Source organism: Nerophis lumbriciformis, linkage group LG15, assembly GCF_033978685.3.
Source record: "Nerophis lumbriciformis linkage group LG15, RoL_Nlum_v2.1, whole genome shotgun sequence".
Lineage (NCBI taxonomy): Eukaryota > Metazoa > Chordata > Actinopteri > Syngnathiformes > Syngnathidae > Nerophis > Nerophis lumbriciformis.
In genome coordinates, this window is record NC_084562.2 from 36,284,988 (window position 1) to 36,305,554 (window position 20,567).

Consider the following 20,567-nt stretch of genomic DNA (forward strand, 5'->3'; position numbering starts at 1 on the left):
CCTACAGCATCCAGAGCCTTAAGGAACTCCGGGCGGATCTCATCTATCCCCGGGCCCTTGCCACCGAGGAGCTTTTTAACTACCTCAGCAACCTCAGCCCCAGAAATAGGAGAGCCCACCACAGACTCCCCAGGCACTGCTTCCTCATAGGAAGACGTGTTGGTGGGATTGAGGAGGTCTTCGAAGTATTCCCTCCACCGATCCACAACTTCCGCAGTCGAGGTCAGCAGAACACCATCCGCACCATACACGGTGTTGGTAGTGCACTGCTTCCCCTTCCTGAGGCGGCGGATGGTGGTCCAGAATCGCTTCGAAGCCGTCCGGAAGTCGTTTTCCATGGCTTCCCCGAACTCCTCCCATGTCCGAGTTTTTGCCTCCGCGACCGCTGAAGCCGAACACCGCTTGGCCTGTCGGTACCTGTCCGCTGCCTCAGGAGTCCCATGAGCCAAAAGAACCCGATAGGACTCCTTCTTCAGCTTGACGGCATACCTCACCGCCGGTGTCCACCAACGGGTTCTAGGATTACCGCCACGACAGGCACCAACTACCTTGCGGCCACAGCTCCAATCAGCCGCCTCGACAATAGAGGTGCGGAACATGGTCCACTCGGACTCAATGTCCAGCACCTCCCTCGTGACATGTTCAAAGTTCTTCCGGAGGTGGGAATTGAAACTCTCTCTGACAGGAGACTCTGCCAGACGTTCCCAGCAAACCCTCACAATGCGTTTGGGCCTGCCAGGTCTGTCCGGCATCCTCCCCCACCATCGCAGCCAACTCACCACCAGGTGGTGATCGGTAGAAAGCTCCGCCCCTCTCTTCACCCGAGTGTCCAAAACATGAGGCCGCAAATCCGATGACACAACTACAAAGTCGATCATAGAACTGCGGCCTAGGGTGTCCTGGTGCCAAGTGCACATATGGACACCCTTATGCTTGAACATGGTGTTCGTTATGGACAATCCGTGACGGGCACAAAAGTCCAATAACAAAACACCACTTGGGTTCAGATCCGGGCGGCCATTCTTACCAATCACGCCTCTCCAGGTTTCACTGTCGTTGCCAATATGAGCGTTGAAGTCCCCCAGTAGAACGAGGGAATCACCCGGGGGAGCACTCTCAAGTACTCCCTCGAGTGAATCCAAAAAGGGTGGGTACTCTGAGCTGCTGTTTGACAATCTAAAGTTGTCTTTGTTTTGAAGTTATTATGCCTTGATTTTATAGCCCACTTTGGAATAGATTTTCCTCCAACTAAAATGAGTTTGACACCCTTGTTCTAAAGCAGACCTGGGCATTCGGCGGCCCGCGGGCCACATCCGGCCCTTTGTACGTGCCTGTCCGGCCCGCGTGAGGCCAATCATAAATGACAAAATACATTTAAAAAAGTATCTATCTCGAGTGTGCAATACAACGGTGCTGCTTTTGTTTTGAAATGCGTTATTTGTATTACTTCCGCGTGGACGTATGCTCGTGCGCGATTGTGAGTGAATGTGAACAGCATCAATCACATATTACAAAATAAAGTTTAAAAAACATCTATGTCGTGCGTGCAATACAACTGTGCTGCTTTTATTTTGAAAAGTGTTATTTACGGGCGTATGTCCGTGTGTAACCTGTGAGTGAAGGTGCACAGCGACAAGTGATGCCCGGTTATCCCCGAGACGCTAAAAAAAGAAAAGTTGATGACGAATGGCGTGTTTCCAACAAGACATGGACTGCCAAGTATTTCTTTACAGAAATTAAAGGTAAAGCCGTGTGCTTAATTTGTGGTACACAGGTTGCTGTGTTTAAAGAATATAGTGTAACGACCTGCTGAAGTTGATGTTGTGTTCTTGAGTTGCGGAAATGAGGAGTGAGGATAGACGTGCGTGTGGAAGGAACGAGATAAGTTCAGCTGGTTGCTCAATAAAAGTTTAAAAAGAAAGACTTGGTGTGCACTTCTTCTGGACGCTACAATTGGTGGCAGAAGTAAAACTTTGTGCATACTGCCGCTGCTTGTGTGCTCAGCCTGCCACGTCATCGGGAGGTACGTGCCACATCATCGGGAGGTACGTGCCACCATGTTTCCTGGCGACTTTGTCAAGATTGAACGGGAGGGGAAGGACATTGAGTGGGGACTTAAGGTGCCGGCAGCGACTGCAGATGTCTGTGTGAATCCCGGACGTGAGAAGCTCGTCGCAAAGAGAGAGAGAGAGAGAGAGGGTGGAAGGAGAGAGGCAGCGTCTACAGGTGCAGCGCACGCTGCTTGGCATGGGGGAATTCCGCCCTCAATGTAGACTCCCAGGTTTGATGGCAAGGCGAACTGGGAGGCATTTCATCCCACTTCTGACACCAATTGTAGCGTCCAGAAGAAGTGCACACCAAGTCTGACGCTCTTTTTAAACTTTTATTGAGCAACCTATCCTAACACAGCTTAACTTATCTCGTTCTTTCCACACGCACGTTATTATTATTATTATTAGCCTTTATTTAACCAGGTAAAATCCCATTGAGATCAAAGATCTCTTTTCCAAGGGAGACCTGGCCAAGAGGGCAGCAGCAAGGTTACATTAAAATCAGTAAACAAATACATAAAACATCACATTTACAACATTAAAACTTGCTCACATGACACATGTGCATACAGACAAGGTAGACTGCAATCCTTTCACAGAAGCTTTAAACTCATTCAACGTAACTAGGGTTTGAAGTTTAATCAAATCAAATCAAATCAAATCAACTTTATTTATAAAGCACATTTAAAATTTACCACAGGGGTAGCCAAAGTGCTGTACAATGAGCAGGTTAAAAGATAAAACGAGTACCGAGCAAACACAACACAAACAGAACACGATAAAAAATAAATAATTAAAATAGAATTAATAAAAACATAAAAACATAAAAACAGGATCACAGCAGGTGTATTATGGGGCGCCATTGCAGGATGGATATCACTCAGTGTTAAAAGCCATGGAATAAAAGTATGTTTTTAAGAGAGATTTAAAAACAGGAAGAGAGGAGGCTTGTCTAACACTCAGGGGTAGGTCGTTCCAGAGCTTGGGAGCAGCAACGGCGAAAGCTCTGTCACCTCTAAGCTTCAGCCTTGTGTCAGGGACCGTCAACAGCAGCTGATCGGCTGATCTTAAGGATCGGGTGGGGCAGTAAGGCTGAAGGAGGTCGGAGAGATAGGTTGGCGCGAGGTTGTTTAGACATTTAAAAACAAATAAAAGGAGTTTAAAATGTATTCGGTAACGCACAGGGAGCCAGTGAAGGGACGCTAAAATAGGGGTGATGTGCTCACGTCTGCGGGTCTGTGTTAGCAGACGAGCAGCAGAGTTCTGCACGAGCTGCAGGCGGGCGAGGGAGGCCTGGCTAATGCCAACATACAGGGCATTACAATAATCAAGACGAGTCGAGATAAAAGCGTGGATTAATTTCTCAAGATCATGTCTTGATAGAAGCGGTTTCACTTTCGCTATTTGGCGTAATTGATAAAAGCTTTTTTGAACGACGCTGCTGATTTGTTTTTCGAATTTAAAATCTGAGTCAAACTTTACCCCCAGGTTTGTGACAGAGTCACATGATGATAATGTTCGATTGTAGGTTATTCCAAGCCTTCGGTGCTGAAAACCTAAATGCTTTCTTGCCCAGTTCAGTTCTTACTTTGGGGACGACAAATTGCAGAACATTCATTGAACGAAGATTGTGACTTCCTTGTTTCTTTGTTAAAAGACAAGACAGATAAGATGGAGTGATACCCAGAATGGTTTTGTAGATGAAAACATACCAATGATTGAGGCGTCGAGCACATAAAGATGTCCAGTTAACCATTGAGTATAACACACAATGGTGAGTAAGGGGAGCGCAGTTGGTGATGAATCTCAGTGCCCCGTGGTACACACTATCCAGCTTGTGGAGACAAGCAGCAGTAGCATTCATGTACAACACATCTCCATAGTCAATAACAGGTAAAAAGGTTGTTTCCACCAATTTCTGTTTCACAGTAAAAGAAAAGCAAGACTTGTTTCTATAATAAAATCCCAGTAAAAGTTTCAGTTTTTTTACAACATACTGAATGTGCTCCTTAAAACTCAAGTGGTCATCAATTAAAAATCCTAAATATTTAAAAGCAGATACTAACATAATTTGTTGCCCATTTCTTGTTAAAATGACTATTTATCCTCACTCCTCATTTCCGCTACAACAACGCTTCCTCCTTCTTCGCCAATCACCTCACAGGCGTGCTACGTTCACAACAAAGAGGATGCAGGATAAAGTGACAGAAATTGACATTTGTGTAAGTGTTGTGTAAGAAAGTGTTAAAAATAAAACCATCAAAAGCCATCTGCTTTTGTATAAAGATAAGTAAGGTTAAAGGGGAACATTATCACCAGACCTACACTACCGTTCAAAAGTTTGGGGTCACCCAAACAATTTTGTATTTTCCATGAAAAGTCACACTTATTCACCACCATATGTTGTGAAATGAATAAAAAATAGAGTCAAGACATTGACAAGGTTAGAAATAATGATTTGTATTTGAAATAAGATTTTTTTTACATCAAACTTTGCTTTCGTCAAAGAATCCTCCATTTGCAGCAATTACAGCATTGCAGACTTTTGGCATTCTAGCTGTTAATTTGTTGAGGTAATCTGGAAAAATTGCACCCCACACTTCTAGAAGCAGCTCCCACAAGTTGGATTGGTTGGATGGGCACTTCTTGTGTACCATACGGTCAAGCTGCTCCCACAACAGCTCAATGGAGTTCAGATCTGGTGACTGCGCTGGCCACTCCATTACCGATAGAATACCAGCTGCCTGCTTCTTCTCTAAATAGTTCTTGCACAATTTGGAGGTGTGTTTTGGGTCATTGTCCTGTTGTAGGATGAAATTGGCTCCAATCAAGCGCTGTCCACTGGGTATGGCATGGCGTTGCAAAATGGAGTGATAGCCTTCCTTATTCAGAATCCCTTTTACCCTGTACAAATCTCCCACCTTACCAGCACCAAAGCAACCCCAGACCATCACATTACCTCCACCAGGCTTAACAGATGGCGTCAGGCATTCTTCCAGCATCTTTTCACTTGTTCTGCGTCTCACAAACGTACTTCTTTGTGATCCAAACACCTCAAACTTGGATTCATTCGTCCACAACACTTTTTCCAGTCTTCCTCTGTCCAATGTCTGTGTTCTTTTGCCCATCTTAATCTTTTTCTTTCATTGGCCAGTCTCAGATATGGCTTTTTCTTTGCCACTCTGCCTTGAAGCCCAGAATCCCGCAGCCGCCTCTTCACTGTAGATGTTGACACTGGTGTTTTGCGGGTACTATTTAATGAAGATGCCAGTTAGGGACCTGTGAGGCGTCTGTTTCTCAAACTAGAGACTCTAATGTACTTATCTTCTTGCTCAGTTGTGCAACGCGGCCTTCTACTTCTTTTTCTACTCTGGTTAGAGCCTGTTTGTGCTGTCCTCTGAAGGGAGGAGTACACACCGTTGTAGGAAATCTTAAATTTCTTAGCAATTTCTCGCATGGAATAGCCTTCATTTCTAAGAACAAGAATAGACTGTCGAGTTTCAGATGAAAGTTCTCTTTTTCTGGCCATTTTGAGCGTTTAATTGACCCCACAAATGTGATGCTCCAGAAACTCAATCTGCTCAAAGGAAGGTCAGTTTTGTAGCTTCTGTAACAAACTAAACTGTTTTCAGATGTGTGAACATGATTGCACAAGGGTTTTTTAATCATCAATTAGCCTTCTGAGCCAATGAGCAAACACATTGTACCATTAGAACACTGGAGTGATAGTTGCTGGAAATGGGCCTCTATACACCTATGTAGATATGGCACCAAAAACCAGACATTTGCAGCTAGAATAGTCATTTACCACATCAGCAATGTATAGAGTGTATTTCTTTAAAGTTAAGACTAGTTTAAAGTTATCTTCATTGAAAAGTACAGTGCTTTTCCTTCAAAAATAAGGACATTTCCATGTGACCCCAAACTTTTGAACGGTAGTGTATGTAAGCGTCAATATATACCTTGATGTTGCAGAAAAAAGACCATATATTTTTTTTAACCTATTTCCGAACTCTAAATGGGAGAATTTTGGCGAATTAAACGCCTTTCTATTATTCGCTCTCGGAGCGATCGGGAAGCAATCCGCCATTTTCTCACTTTCGTCGGTGTGTTGTCGGAGGGTGTAACAACATGAACAGGGACGGATTCAAGTTGCACCAGTGGCCCAAAGATGCCAAAGTGGCAAGAAATTGGACGAAATTTGTTCAAAATACGAGGGTGTGGGGAAAGCCAACGAAATGGTCAGTCGTTTGTTCCGCACACTTTACCGACGAAAGCTATGCTACGACAGAGATGGCAAGAATGTGTGGATATCCTGCGACACTCAAAGCAGATGCTTTTCCAACGATAAAGTCAAAGAAATCTGCTGCCAGACCCCCATTGAATCTGCCGGAGTGTGTGAGCTATTCAGGGACAAAGGACCTCGGTAGCACGGCAAGAAATGGCAGCAGTTTGTTCCCGCAGACGAGCGAGCTAAACCCCCTGGATGTCTTGGCTCACACCGCTTCTACCGTCCCCTAAGCCACCGAGGATGATCAAGAGAAGAATATCGACCCTAGCTTCCCTGGCCTGCTGACATCAACTCCAAAACTGGACAGATCAGCTTTCAGGAAAAGAGAGCGGATGAGGGTATGTCTACAGAATATATTAATTGATGAAAACTTTATTCATTACTTGCGGTCTTACGTAAATTATTATACATAAACTGTGTTTACCAATAATTTAGCTTAAAACCTTTTTTTTTTTTTTTCAATCATTCGAGTACATTCGGGTAGTCTTGTGTAATGCAGTATTTTGTGTCTATTTAGGTATGCTTAACCTGAGTGCTGAAATCGTGGAAAAATATATGTTCTTAGCGCGCCTGAAATGGGCTGTCTGCACTCTCAAAGTGCATGTTGTTGCCAAATGTATTTCATATGCTGTAAACCTAGTTCATAGTTGTTAGTAATTATCTTATCAGACATTGTTAAGCCGCTGAAATCCGAGTCTGAATCCGAGCTAATGTCGCTATACCTTGCTGTTCTATCCGCCATGTTTGTTTGTGTTGGCATCACTGTGTGACGTCACAGGAAAATGGACGGGTGTATATAACGATGGTTAAAATCAGGCACTTTGAAGCTTCTTTTAGGGATATTGCGTGATGGGTAAAATTTTGAAAAAACTGGGAACTGATTTTTAATGGTTTTAACCCTTCTGAAATTGTGATAATGTTCCCCTTTAAATGAAAATATTATTATTAGGGCCCGCAATGGCCCATTGCAAAAGGACTCCCACAGGGAGTCCTTATGCAATGGGACATAAGGACCTATTGAATTTCTAAGGTTTTATTATTCTTTATTATTATTATTATTAGGGCCCGCAATGGCCCATTGCAAAAGGACTCCCACAGGGAGTCCTTATGCAATGGGACATAAGGACCTATTGAATTTCTAAGGTTTTATTATTCTTTATTATTATTATTATTATTATTATTATTCCGCCGCCTCTTTGAGCACTAATTTGACCCACTTAACATGCTTCAAAACTCACCATATTTGACCCACACATCAGGACCTGCGGAAATTGTCTTTTAATAATAAAACCGAACCGCAAAAATCAAAATTGCGCTCTAGCGCCCCCTAGGAAAAAAAACAACTAGACTGCCTGTAACTCCCACTAGGAAGGTCGGAAAAACATGAAACAAAATCCTCTATGTAGGTCTGACTTAGACCTAGTTCTCATAATTGTATCACCTCGGGCTAAAATCAACAGGAAGTTGGCAATTCCCCCTTCAAGACAAAAAAGTACTACAAACAGTCACTTTTGCCTCTTTGAGCTGTAATTTGACCCCCTTAACATGCTTCAAAACTCACCGAACTGAACACACACATCAGGACTGGCTAAAACTGTGATCTAATGAAAAAACCTAACCCCAAATCTAAAAATTGTGCTCTACAGCAATTTTTTTATAAAACGAACAAAAAACTGCTCCTCGGAAGAAAAAAATTACAAAACTGCCTGTAACTCCCACTGGGAAGGTCGGAGAGACATGAAACAAAAACCTCTCCGTAGGTCTCACTTAGACCTACATTTCATAAATTGACAACCCCCAGCAAAAATATACAGGAAGTTTGCTATTCCCCCTTCAACACAACATTTTTGTAAAAACACGTCTCTTTTCTTCAAACATTATCTCCTCTGAGCGCGTTTGTTGTTTCGGCTTCAAACTAACACAGGAGAGAGATTGAACCCTTCTGATTAAAAGTTGGTGAAAGAGTTGTGATACCTGCTCCGGTTTTGATTTTATGACCCTTCTAAGACCCGCTGCACTGATGCTCCTGCGGTGCTGTTTTTTTTAATATGGCTGCTTAAAAGCAGGAAGCACCAACGTGCCCACACAATGCAGACAAGGTAGGTACACTAGACAAAAGTCTTGGGACACTTCAGACTAAAAGTAGACAAAAGTATTGGGACACTTAGGACTAGCACCTGCCAATTACGCGGGCCCGACCAACGCTGCTTGCAGCTTTAATTATTATTATTATTTATCTTACTGTATATCAAAAATAATTTGAGCAAAATTTAATTGAAATATTGTCGGTGTGGCCTTCCAGCAGTGCTCGGGTTGCTCATGCGGCCCCCGGTAAAAAATTTTTGCCCACCCCTGTTCTAAAGAGAAGGGGAAGAACATCCTTACCTGTCGATCAAGTTCATGTAGTCGGTACTCAATAGCTCTTTCCACGTATTCCTTTCTGTTGGAGAAGGTGAGAGGGATGCTGTTTCCTCCTGGAATGATGGGCACCATCTTACCATCTGCACTCTGCCCAACAAAGGAGTCCAGAGGAATCATCTGATAGAAAAAAACATGTTTTTGTTACAGGCAATCTGTGTGACTACTTGGTTAGCCATTTATGTTATCACAGTATAGGGTAGTAACGATAAGCAAATTAATATGTTATTGTGACCAAAATGATCACGGCTATCATTATCTCGGTATTGTTGACTGTGCTCAAAAAGCACTAACACACAGAATACTTTTGACACTTTTATTTATAAGTAAAATAAACAGAGACACCACCTATTTTGCATATTTTGTTTCTTATGCTTCACTGATAGTTTTAATCTTAGTATTTTATCCGTTTTAATGGCTAAGCTTTTATACAGTAGCACTTTAAGATTTATTTAAATGACAAGTGAGTAACAAATAAAATTATTATTATTAAGTCAGGTGTTGTGGCGTCCTACTCTGTTCAACGGGCCTAGAAAGCACCGTAAAAACACCTACGTCTCTTTTCCTCTGAGTAAATAACGATCACTTGTTGTAAGAGAGCACAGCTTATAGATTCAATGTGCCCAATTGATTATCTTAATTGCTCAGACAGTAATGTGTTTATATAAGCTGGGATTGGGTTTTGTTATTTCTTAATGGAGAAAGACGTTAATGACTCTTGTTTTCATGTTAACATTTAAGCTAATGAGCTGGTGCCAGTCAGTCTGTGAGTCAATGAAAGTGCAGATATCAATCTATGTTTTTCCATCATTTTAATTTGGGAACTCCAATTGGGAGTTTTACCGTGGTTATCATTAAAAGGGGAACTGCACTTTTTTGGGAAATTTTGCGTATGATTCACAATCTCTATGTAAGACAAGAACACATATGTCTTTCTTTCTTTGTGCATTCTAATTTGTAATATACAGCAAGTACAAGGTGGCTAAAAACATCCCAAAACCGCCAACAATATTACATTTACATGTCGTGAGTTGGTGAAAGTTACCATTCAACTTAAACCCGGAAATGGCAACGAAGACACAAAAAGATGCTTGTTTGCGATCCCTTTTTTTTTCTGTGTGAGGATTATGATTAATTCCTCATCTAAACGGAAATATATAAACATCCCATCAGTCGGCATCACAGTGAAAGCAAACATTGTACAGTAAATGATTGTTTTATTATGTTTGTATTTTTTGTTGAGCACTTAGCAATTGTGCTACTTGCTTTATCTGCTTATCACTCAGCTTTTAAAACGTGTAACTCTTCCTCCGTATATTCAGGCTCAAAAATATAAGCTTCTGTTTCATAATTTGTCCCAAAGTAGTTGTCGTCTCTCATGAAGTCTGTCTTGATTAGTAGTAGTTGTTGTTGTTTAGGGAAATAGCGAACGTTCAACGCAGCCGTCTACCAGCAAGTTTTAGAGCACTTCATGCTTCCTGCTGCTGACCTGCTCTATGGAGATGGAGACTTCAAGTTCCAACAGGACTTGGCGCCTGCACACAGCGCAAAATCTACCCGTGCCTGGTTTACGGACCATGGTATTTCTGTTCTAAATTGGCCCGCCAACTCCCCTGACCTTAGCCCCATAGAAAATCTGTGGGGTATTGTGAAAAGGAAGATGCAGAATGCCAGACCCAAAAACGCAGAAGAGTTGAAGGCCACTATCAGAGCAACCTGGGCTCTCATAACACCTGAGCAGTGCCAGAAACTCATCGACTCCATGCCACGCCGCATTAACGCAGTAATTGAGGCTAAAGGAGCTCCAACCAAGTATTGAGTATTGTACATGCTCATATTTTTCATTTTCATACTTTTCAGTTGGCCAACATTTCTAAAAATCCCTTTTTTGTATTAGCCTTAAGTAATATTCTAATTTTGTGACACACGGAATTTTGGATTTTCATTTGTTGCCACTTCAAATCATCAAAATTAAATGAAATAAACATTTGAATGCATCAGTCTGTGTGCAATGAATAAATATAATGTACAAGTTACACCTTTTGAATGCAATTACTGAAATAAATCAAGTTTTTCAAAATATTCTAATTTACTGGCTTTTACCTGTACATAAAGCATGTGCTGTATACAAAACGTTGATGTAGGTTTTTTGATGTTTTTTTAAGAGTGCTTTATAGACGAATCCCATTAGCTCCATTGTTGGCTGACTTTTGCTAGCCTTTATTTATGAATTAGAATGCATTAAAAAAAAGAAAAACAAATATGTTCTTGTCTCACATAAGGATTGTGAATGACAGGCAATATTCCATAAAAAGAGCAGTCCCCCTATAATACTGTTTATTGTTACATCCCTATTGCAGTGTTTCCCATATATGCGTTTATGTGTGGAGGCTTGCCACAAATACATTTGGGATAGTGCTAAGAAGACACACTCTTTTATTATGTGGTAACACTTCCCTTTCCTGGTGAAGCACATCAACCAGGGTCTTTTACCTCATGGAAATTCTCCTCAGTGATGCCGCTGTCTTCAATGTGAAGAATGCTTTTCAGCGTCTGCACATAAAGTAGGTCCACTTCCTCCAGATCCTCGCGAACCAAGGGGATGCAGCACAGCTGTTTCCACACCAAGGGTGCCAGGTGCAGGTCCAGGGGCTTCTTGGTACGAATGGCCACGCCCATCAGGATGCCCAGAAACCTAAACTGGAGCATGTGCTCATTCAGGCAGGCAGATGGGTTGAAGAGGAACCTTGAGACGAGAAAATTATGTATTGTTGAACTCATTAATAAAGTTGTTTACACAGAAAATACCTCAATATTGTAAGTCATTGTTTTATTAACGGGTCATTCGGCTCCCTTCCAGACAATAAAATATTTCGACCAATGACATATATACGTATAAGTGACAGTGCATGGACCAGATAATACATAAGAAGATGGTTCACATTAACTGATTTTTCTAACAGGGTAAAATAATCAACCAAGTTCTAACTCGTCATCCAGTTTCTATTTGGCTAATTCTCTGCAGGTTGATAGGGAAGTTGGAACGTATTCCATCTGACTTGGTGTTGGGGTTGTCATTCAGAACAAAGGAATATAGAGTAATCCCTTGTTTATCGCTGTTAATTGGACGGCGATAAATTAATTTCTGTTAAGTCGAATCATTGATTATAAATCAAATATGTTCATAACTAGAGCATTAAACAACTGTTTACACATTCAAAATGCATTTTTCAATATTGTGAGAGCCTTTAGACATGAAATAACAATAACAATAATCCATTATATTAATGCTGCCTGAGGCTGAACCAATCAGTGGCCACGGTACTAAACAGCGTTATCTGATTGGTTTGATTTCATCTAGTGGCCAATAGTGCTGTAGTATTCATATTTTTGAGTTCATTTAGACATTCTATGCTTGGAAATGGTTAATTTGCGATGTGGTGAAACTGCAATATTGGAAGCGCGATGTGGCGAGGGATGAATGTAGTCTGAAGTTCACATGCACTCGTCATGGCAATCAATGCCTTATTAACGTTGGGTTTTATGTTTTAAGGAAACAATATTTTTGTGATTACGTTTCATATTTTTGTGTCTCATTTTTCATATGATTATTTTACTTGCGTATCATTTTGTGGAATTGACTGTCCAAACAAAGAATGTTATACATTTGGTGATTCAGTCTGTGCGCTTTCTGAATTGAGTACGACTGCAAAATAATCCACCATGAGACCAAAGAAAGATGCGAGTGCCAGCATTTTGATAAAGAATGTGAGAAACACAATTTCCCTTGCTTTCCGCGTCCGGGACTGTAAGCAGACAATTATTTAAAGCTTTTCATGTCATTTGATGGCTTTGAGAAATATTAGGTAGTTTACTATGTCTGGGTACCTGACCTGAAATGATTGAAATATAATATAGTTTAAAAAAGTTAAAGTACCAATGATTGTCACACACATTAGGTGTGGCAAAATTATTCTCTGCATTTGACCCATCACCCTTGATCAGACCCTGGGAGGTGAGGGGAGCAGCAAGCAGCAGCGGTGGCCGCGCCCGGGAATAATTTTTGGTGATTTAACCCCCAATTCCAACCCTTGATGCTGAGTGCCAAGCAGGGAGATAATGGGTCCCATTTTTATTGTCTTTGGTATGACTCGTAGGGTGTCCTGGCACCAGGACACCCTAGGCCGCAGTTCCATGATCGACTTTGTAGTTGTGTCATCGGATTTGCGGCCTCATGTTTTGGACACTCGGGTGAAGAGAGGGGCGGAGCTTTCTACTGATCACCACCTGGTGGTGAGTTGGCTGCGATGGTGGGGGAGGATCCCGGACAGACCTGGCAGGCCCAAACGCATTGTGAGGGTTTGCTGGGAACGTCTGGCAGAGTCTCCTGTCAGAGAGAGTTTCAATTCCCACCTCCGGAAGAACTTTGAACATGTCACGAGGGAGGTGCTGGACATTGAGTCCGAATGGACCATGTTCCGCGCCTCTATTGTCGAGGCGGCTGATTGGAGCTGTGGCCGCAAGGTAGTTGGTGCTTGTCGTTGCGGTAATCCTAGAACCCGTTGGTGGACACCGGCGGTGAGGGATGCCGTCAAGCTGAAGAAGGAGTCCTATCGGGTTCTTTTGGCTCATAGGACTCCTGAGGCAGCGGACAGGTACCGACAGGCCAAGCGGTGTGCGGCTTCAGCGGTCGCAGAGGCAAAAACTCGGACATGGGAGGAGTTCGGGGAAGCCATGGAAAACGACTTCCGGACGGCTTCGAAGCAATTCTGGACCACCGTCCGCCGCCTCAGGAAGGGGAAGCAGTGCACTATCAACACCGTGTATGGCGAGGATGGTGTTCTGCTGACCTCGACTGCGGATGTTGTGGATCGGTGGAGGGAATACTTCGAAGACCTCCTCAATCCCACCAACACGTCTTCCTATGAGGAAGCAGTGCCTGGGGAGTCTGTGGTGGGCTCTCCTATTTCTGGGGCTGAGGTTGCTGAGGTAGTTAAAAAGCTCCTCGGTGGCAAGGCCCCAGGGGTAGATGAGATCCGCCCGGAGTTCCTTAAGGCTCTGGATGCTGTGGGGCTGTCTTGGTTGACAAGACTCTGCAGCATCGCGTGGACATCGGGGGCGGTACCTCTGGATTGGCAGACCGGGGTGGTGGTTCCTCTCTTTAAGAAGGGGAACCGGAGGGTGTGTTCTAACTATCGTGGGATCACACTCCTCAGCCTTCCCGGTAAGGTCTATTCAGGTATACTGGAGAGGAGGCTACGCCGGATAGTCAAACCTCGGATTCAGGAGGAACAGTGTGGTTTTCGTCCTGGTCGTGGAACTGTGGACCAGCTCTATACTCTCGGCAGGGTCCTTGAGGGTGCATGGGAGTTTGCCCAACCAGTCTACATGTGTTTTGTGGACTTGGAGAAGGCATTCGACCGTGTCCCTCGGGAAGTCCTGTGGGGAGTGCTCAGAGAGTATGGGGTATCGGACTGTCTGATTGTGGCAGTCCGCTCCCTGTATGCTCAGTGCCAGAGCTTGGTCCGCATTGCCGGCAGTAAGTCGGACACGTTTCCAGTGAGGGTTGGATTCCGCCAAGGCTGCCCTTTGTCACCGATTCTGTTCATAACTTTTATGGACAGAATTTCTAGGCGCAGTCAAGGCGTTGAGGGGATCTGGTTTGGTGGCTGCAGGATTAGGTCTCTGCTTTTTGAAGATGATGTGGTCCTGATGGCTTCATCTGGCCAGGATCTTCAGCTCTCACTGGATCGGTTCGCAGCCGAGTGTTAAGCGACTGGGATGAGAATCAGCACCTCCAAGTCCGAGTCCATGGTTCTCGCCCGGAAAAAGGTGGAGTGCCATCTCCGGGTTGGGGAGGAGATCTTTCCCCAAGTGGAGGAGTTCAAGTACCTCGGAGTCTTGTTCACGAGTGAGGGAAGAGTGGATCGTGAGATCGACAGGCGGACCGGTGCGGCGTCTTCAGTAATGCGGACGCTGTATCGATCCGTTGTGGTGAAGAAGGAGCTGAGCCGGAAGGCAAAGCTCTCAATTTACCGGTCGATCTACGTTCCCATCCTCACCTATGGTCATGAGCTTTGGGTTATGACCGAAAGGACAAGATCACGGGTACAAGCGGCCGAAATGAGTTTCCTCCACCGGGTGGCGGGGCTCTCCCTTAGAGATAAGGTGAGAAGCTCTGCCATCCGGGGGGAGCTCAAAGTAAAGCCGCTGCTCCTCCACATCGAGAGGAGCCAGATGAGGTGGTTCGGGCATCTGGTCAGGATGCCACCCGAACGCCTCCCTAGGGAGGTGTTTAATGCACGTCCGACCGGTAGGAGGCCGCGGGGAAGACCCAGGACACGTTGGGAAGACTATGTCTCCCGGCTGGCCTGGGAACGCCTCGGGGTCCCACAGGAAGAGCTGGACGAAGTGGCTGGGAAGAGGGAAGTCTGGGCTTCCCTGCTTAGGCTGCTGCCCCCGCGACCCGACCTCGGATAAGCGGAAGAAGATGGATGGATGGATGGTATGACTCGGCCGGGGTTTGAACTCATGACCTACTGATCTCAGGGCGGTATAAAAAATAATATAAGAGAATGACAGCATTTTATTAGTATTCTTGCTGTGATTTCCTTACTATTAGTCATGACAACACAGATAAATTGCCGTGTGCTTAACTTTACCGTATGATTTGCCACAAATGTGCCAGTACTGAGACGACTAGAATTTAAACATGTTTACTTCCGGGTTTACTTCCGTAAACACATGCGACGTCAAGATGCCATGTCTGTATTCAGGTCAGTTTGCATTCACATTGGAGTGTGGAGTCTGTTTTTGTAATGTAAACAACTGCATAAAAAGATAAGATTTGACAAATAAAAAATCTGAGTTGGACATCCAACCCTGCAGTGTTGTAAACGCACTGAACACAGACATAATGCTGTTGCTGTTTTGTTCGACCTTGCCAAGGTAACAGTGGACGGGATTTTCAGTATAGCAATGCGGGTGTTACCGGTGGAACGGATTGGATTGGATAATAAGCGATGACAAAGGTTTGGTCTTCAAATGATTTATAATCATAGTGAAAAATGGCATTTTTAAACTCATATTCCTGCATATGTATATTACATTTTTCTGCATTTTGTGTAAAAATAAAAAATAAAAATATCACACCAAATTATTTAGGGGGGGCTTTAGAATATTTTAGGGGGACTCCAGTCCCCTTAAAATAGGCTTAACAACGCCAATGCATCCATCTATCATCTCTAGTGGGCAACAGAGAACTAAGCAGCTATGCTACGCTATAACCTAATTATTTTTCGGAAGGCCAAGTACCTTTCATCGACTCTGAATCATAGATATACGTGGGGTCTTCTCCTTCAGTTTAGTTTGGTGAAGAGCTACTAAGGCTTGCCAAATTGCAAACACCTTACCTGCTAACGTTAGCTGTGGTTGACTGGTTGATTGAGCTCACTACATGACTAATTCATTTATTTATTTAAATGATCACAATTAAAGGGGAAGTGCACTTTTTTGAGAAAATGTTTCCTATCATTCACAATCTTTATGTAAGGCAACAACACAATTTTTGCTTTTTTCATGCACTTACAAGTAAATAAATGCAAGCAAACGTCCACTTACAACGGAGTCTATGCGAGTTGCTCTATTCTTCCTATAAAGCACTTTAGAAAAACATCCAAACACTTCATCAATGTTTTATATACACACTGTAAGTATATATGTAATGTAGTAACAGGTACACTCACAATAAAATGTAATATTAATGTATTTTGCTCATTTTAAGCATATGGCGGTGTATTAAATTCATAGACGCATCACTACGTACACCTTTTCCTTCGACATCACTAATTATTGCTGACTGCGGACATCATGAGAGACAACAAACATAAGAAAAAATCACTTACTATACAATGTCTGCTCTCACAGGGATGTCGACTGATGGTAGGTTGATATATTCCCGTTTAGATGAAGAATGACTCATAATCCTCGCGAAAAGAAAAGGGGAGGTGGAACGAGCGTTTTGTTCACCATTGCAGGGGCTAAATTGGCTGTCAAAGTTGACCAACTTCTTAGTTTAATTCCATATCATTTTGCTATCCAGGTGAGAGGCATGATTTATAATCTAGAAAATTAACTTTCACAAGCTCCGAGGCAAGTACTATGTCAATAGTACTATGTCAATACAGCCAGCATAACGATGTTACCTCTCTCTGATCAATGCGCTGCTAAATGTAGGCCCTTAACGTACTTAGGGCCATACTTGCTAAAATTCAGGTCATAAAATGTAAATGGAGTATCGTTGGCTTTTTTTGGATAGTTATTACTTATTGTGTTTTATGGTCGGAATAAACTCAATAGATGCAATGACGTAATGGCTCTCATTGGCTCCTTTGAAAACAGAATTATTTACAAGTTAGAATGCATTTAAAAATGACATGTGTGTTCTTGTCTCTTATAAGAATTGTGAATTACAGGCAAAATATAAAATAAAAAGTACAGTTCACCTTTAACGCGATTATTTTACACCCCCTAACTGTTATATAAATAAATAACACATTTATTTAGTATCAAATGAAGTGATGGTTTTATTTGTGTGTGTGTATATATATATATATATATATACACATACATATACACACACACACACACACACAAATGTTTTAGAATCTGAAGAAAAAACAAGTGCCACCCTCACCTATCTCTGTTGTAGCCAACCTCTGCCGTGACATTGGGGGAGGGGATAAGCAGGTCCACCACACCAGTCTCCAACTCCTTTGAACACATTTGCAGACCAATGAGCACAATCAAATCCTTACCATTCTGAAAAGTCTAAAAATGATGGTTGGTTTCTCCTACCTGACACATTTCTGTAATAGTATCATCAAAGACGCCGCCTGCGTCATCAGCTCCCTCGCCCACCAGCTTTACCTTCCAGGCCCTTGAGGGAAGTCGAAGGTCTGAAGCGTTCAGCTTCACTACCTGGCGAGCAATCTGCACAAAAATGGGTTTGCACTTCCTTCCCCTGCAAGGAGTCAATACGGGACAATACATCTGAGCAACAATGCAGTGTCAGCAAATATGCCACGGCAAGTGACAGCTACTGACCTCGTAGAGATCCGTTTGACTGTGATCTGGGGGCCATAATTCTTGCCTTGCACCATGGTTTTGCCAATGGAACGCACCATGGGTAGAGTGTATACCCTTGGAGCTAACAGGGGTCTTAGTTTGCCCTGAACAATACCCCATGTACCGGCGTTGTAGTGGGAGGTGCAGCTCTGTCAACGCATGATAATTAACAGTTGGCTCGTTAGTAGAACACAATGCCTTCATGTGTTACAAGTTTAAACTTTGTTAGACACATATTTAACCAGAAACCTAATAGTACCCCTAACCCTGGTGACTCTCAAAAATTGGATACATTTCTTTCCTAACTCATGGAAAATCAACATAAAACTGTTTTCAGTTTATATGCCTCGGTTTCCTGAATGTGTTTGTTTTCTTTTAATACCTGATTGTTGGGACTGAGGTTGAGGAGCCTCCAAGAGGAGTACATGAGATCAGAGAAGTGGTAAAGCAGACGCAGCCGAGCCCTCACCGCCTCCAAGCTCACTTCCTTGAGCACGGCGTACTGAGGGGGCACAGCCACAGGCAGACCCAGCTGGAGAGGAACTGAAGAGCCTACAGGGAAATGGAGAGAAGCCTCTTGTCAGTCATCCACTCTCTTTTTCTCTGTGGGTGGAGGCAGGGTCGCAAACACATATACAGAAGTTGAAGCTTGTAATGTAAATGTACTACATTATCGTACAGAAATGGATCCGCATCAGCCCTTAAAGGAGAACTGCCCTTTTTTTTGGAATCGTTCACAATCATTATGAAAGACATGACAACGGATGGATTAAAAAAAAAAAAAAAGCATTCTAACTTGTAAACAAATTTAAATAAAAGTATGCTTACAGCGGAGCCAATAAGGAGTCCTCTATTCAGCCCATAAAATCCAATAAATAACCATTCAAAAAGCGCCAACAATAATCCATTTACATTTCATGTCATTATAAGTGGTAATTTATAGTGGCAACTTGATCACCGTGTGTCCCTATGTCTACATCATCGCCTGGTCTGCTGTTTCCTTGCTTCCCTGCTCTTTGGAAGTTTGTTGTAGACCATACATCTCACCTGTAAAGTAGATGGCTGAGGATGTAATCCGAGACGTTGGTACACTTTGACAGCCATTTAGCTGGCAAGAACAAAAAAAGGACGCTTGGTTACCGACCTCCCACCCCCAGTATCTTTGCGAGTATTATGAGACATTTTTCACTTAAATGGAAATATGTGAACATCCCAGCAGTTGGCATCCTATTGACAGCAGACCTTGCACAGTAAGTGATGTTTTATTATGTTTGTTGGCTCTCATGAAGTCTGCAGTGAGTAGTAATCAGTGATGAAGAAAAAAAAAAGCAAAGGTTGTGATGTGTTTTTGAAATTATTGCGCCGCTAATGCTTAAAAAGATCAAAATACATATATATTAAACGTTATTACAAATGTGCCTCTTACTACATTATATATATATACCGTATTTTTCGGAGTATAAGTCGCACCGGCCGAAAATGCATAATAAAGAAGGAAAAAAACATATATAAGTCGCACTGGAGTATAAGTCACATTTTTGGGGGAAATTTATTTGATAAAACCCAACACCAAGAATAAACATTTGAAAGGCAATTTAAAATAAATAAAGAATAGTGAACAACAGGCTGAATAAGTGTACGTTATACGAGGCATAAATAACCAACTGAGAACGTGCCTGGTATGTTAACGTAACATATTATGGTAAGAGTCATTCAAATAACTATAACATATAGAACATGCTATACGTTTACCAAACAATCTGTCACTCCTAATCGCTAAATCCGATGAAATCTTATACGTCTAGTCTCTTACGTGAATGAGCTAAATAATATTATTTGATATTTTACGGTAATGTGTTAATAATTTCACACATAAGTCGCTCCTGTGTATAAGTCGCACCTCCGGCCAAACTATGAAAAAAATTGCGACTTATAGTCCGAAAATTACGGTACTTACATCATGTATATAAAACCCTAATGGAGGTGTTTATGTGTTTTAAAGGGCTTTATAGGCAGAATTGAGCAGCTTCCATAGGCTCCATTGTAAGCAGACATTTGATCGCATTTATTTATTAAGAATGCATTAAACGAAAATAACATTCATCATCATGTCTCTCATAATCATTGTGAAAAATGGGCTAAATTCCAAAAAAAGTGCAATTCCCCTTTAACCTTTTGAGCTACGCTGCTAACTGACTGACTAACCAACGGCAACGATTACATTGTTACAATTTTTCTTACAGTTGTTAACAAGCTTAAACAGAAAAAGTGGATTTTGTAAGTTGCTGGTAGAATCCAGGTTATTACTGTTGGTTTTTAAAGCTCTCATTGAATCCCATTGGGTTGAGTTTTTTCTTGCCCTGATGTGGGATCTGAGTCGAGGATGTCGTTGTGGCTTGTGCAGCCCTCTGAGACACTTGTGATTTAGAGCTATATAAATAAACTTTGATTGATTGATTGATGAAAGCTTACCTTGCATAGAACAGGAATTCACTGGGTGCATGTCTTGGTGCTGTGTAACTAGAGAGTAGTTATGTCTCTGTTGTGGTTTCACGTGGCTTAGTGATAATAATAAAGTTAAAAATACTACATTACATGTTGACCATACAAGTCAACATTTTAATTTTAAAATATGGGAAATTTCCCAGGAATTTAGGGAGTCATTTTAGCAGAGATGCCTT

At 42.5% G+C, this 20,567-nt stretch overlaps 1 protein-coding gene across 10 annotated transcripts in view; it reads right to left on the bottom strand.

The window, feature by feature from the left end:
* Positions 1–20,567, bottom strand: part of herc1 (HECT and RLD domain containing E3 ubiquitin protein ligase family member 1) — a 192,752-nt gene that overhangs the window by 2,919 nt on the left and 169,266 nt on the right. For all 10 annotated transcript variants that reach the window (XM_061975157.1, XM_061975156.1, XM_061975161.1 and 7 more), the window contains 6 exons: positions 18,269–18,438; positions 17,866–18,035; positions 17,617–17,782; positions 17,456–17,532; positions 11,254–11,506; positions 8,728–8,880 (listed from right to left, as the gene is read on the bottom strand). In XM_061975157.1, the coding sequence (XP_061831141.1) occupies positions 8,728–8,880; positions 11,254–11,506; positions 17,456–17,532; positions 17,617–17,782; positions 17,866–18,035; positions 18,269–18,438 (989 nt within the window). The remainder of the gene's footprint in view (positions 1–8,727; positions 8,881–11,253; positions 11,507–17,455; positions 17,533–17,616; positions 17,783–17,865; positions 18,036–18,268; positions 18,439–20,567) is intronic.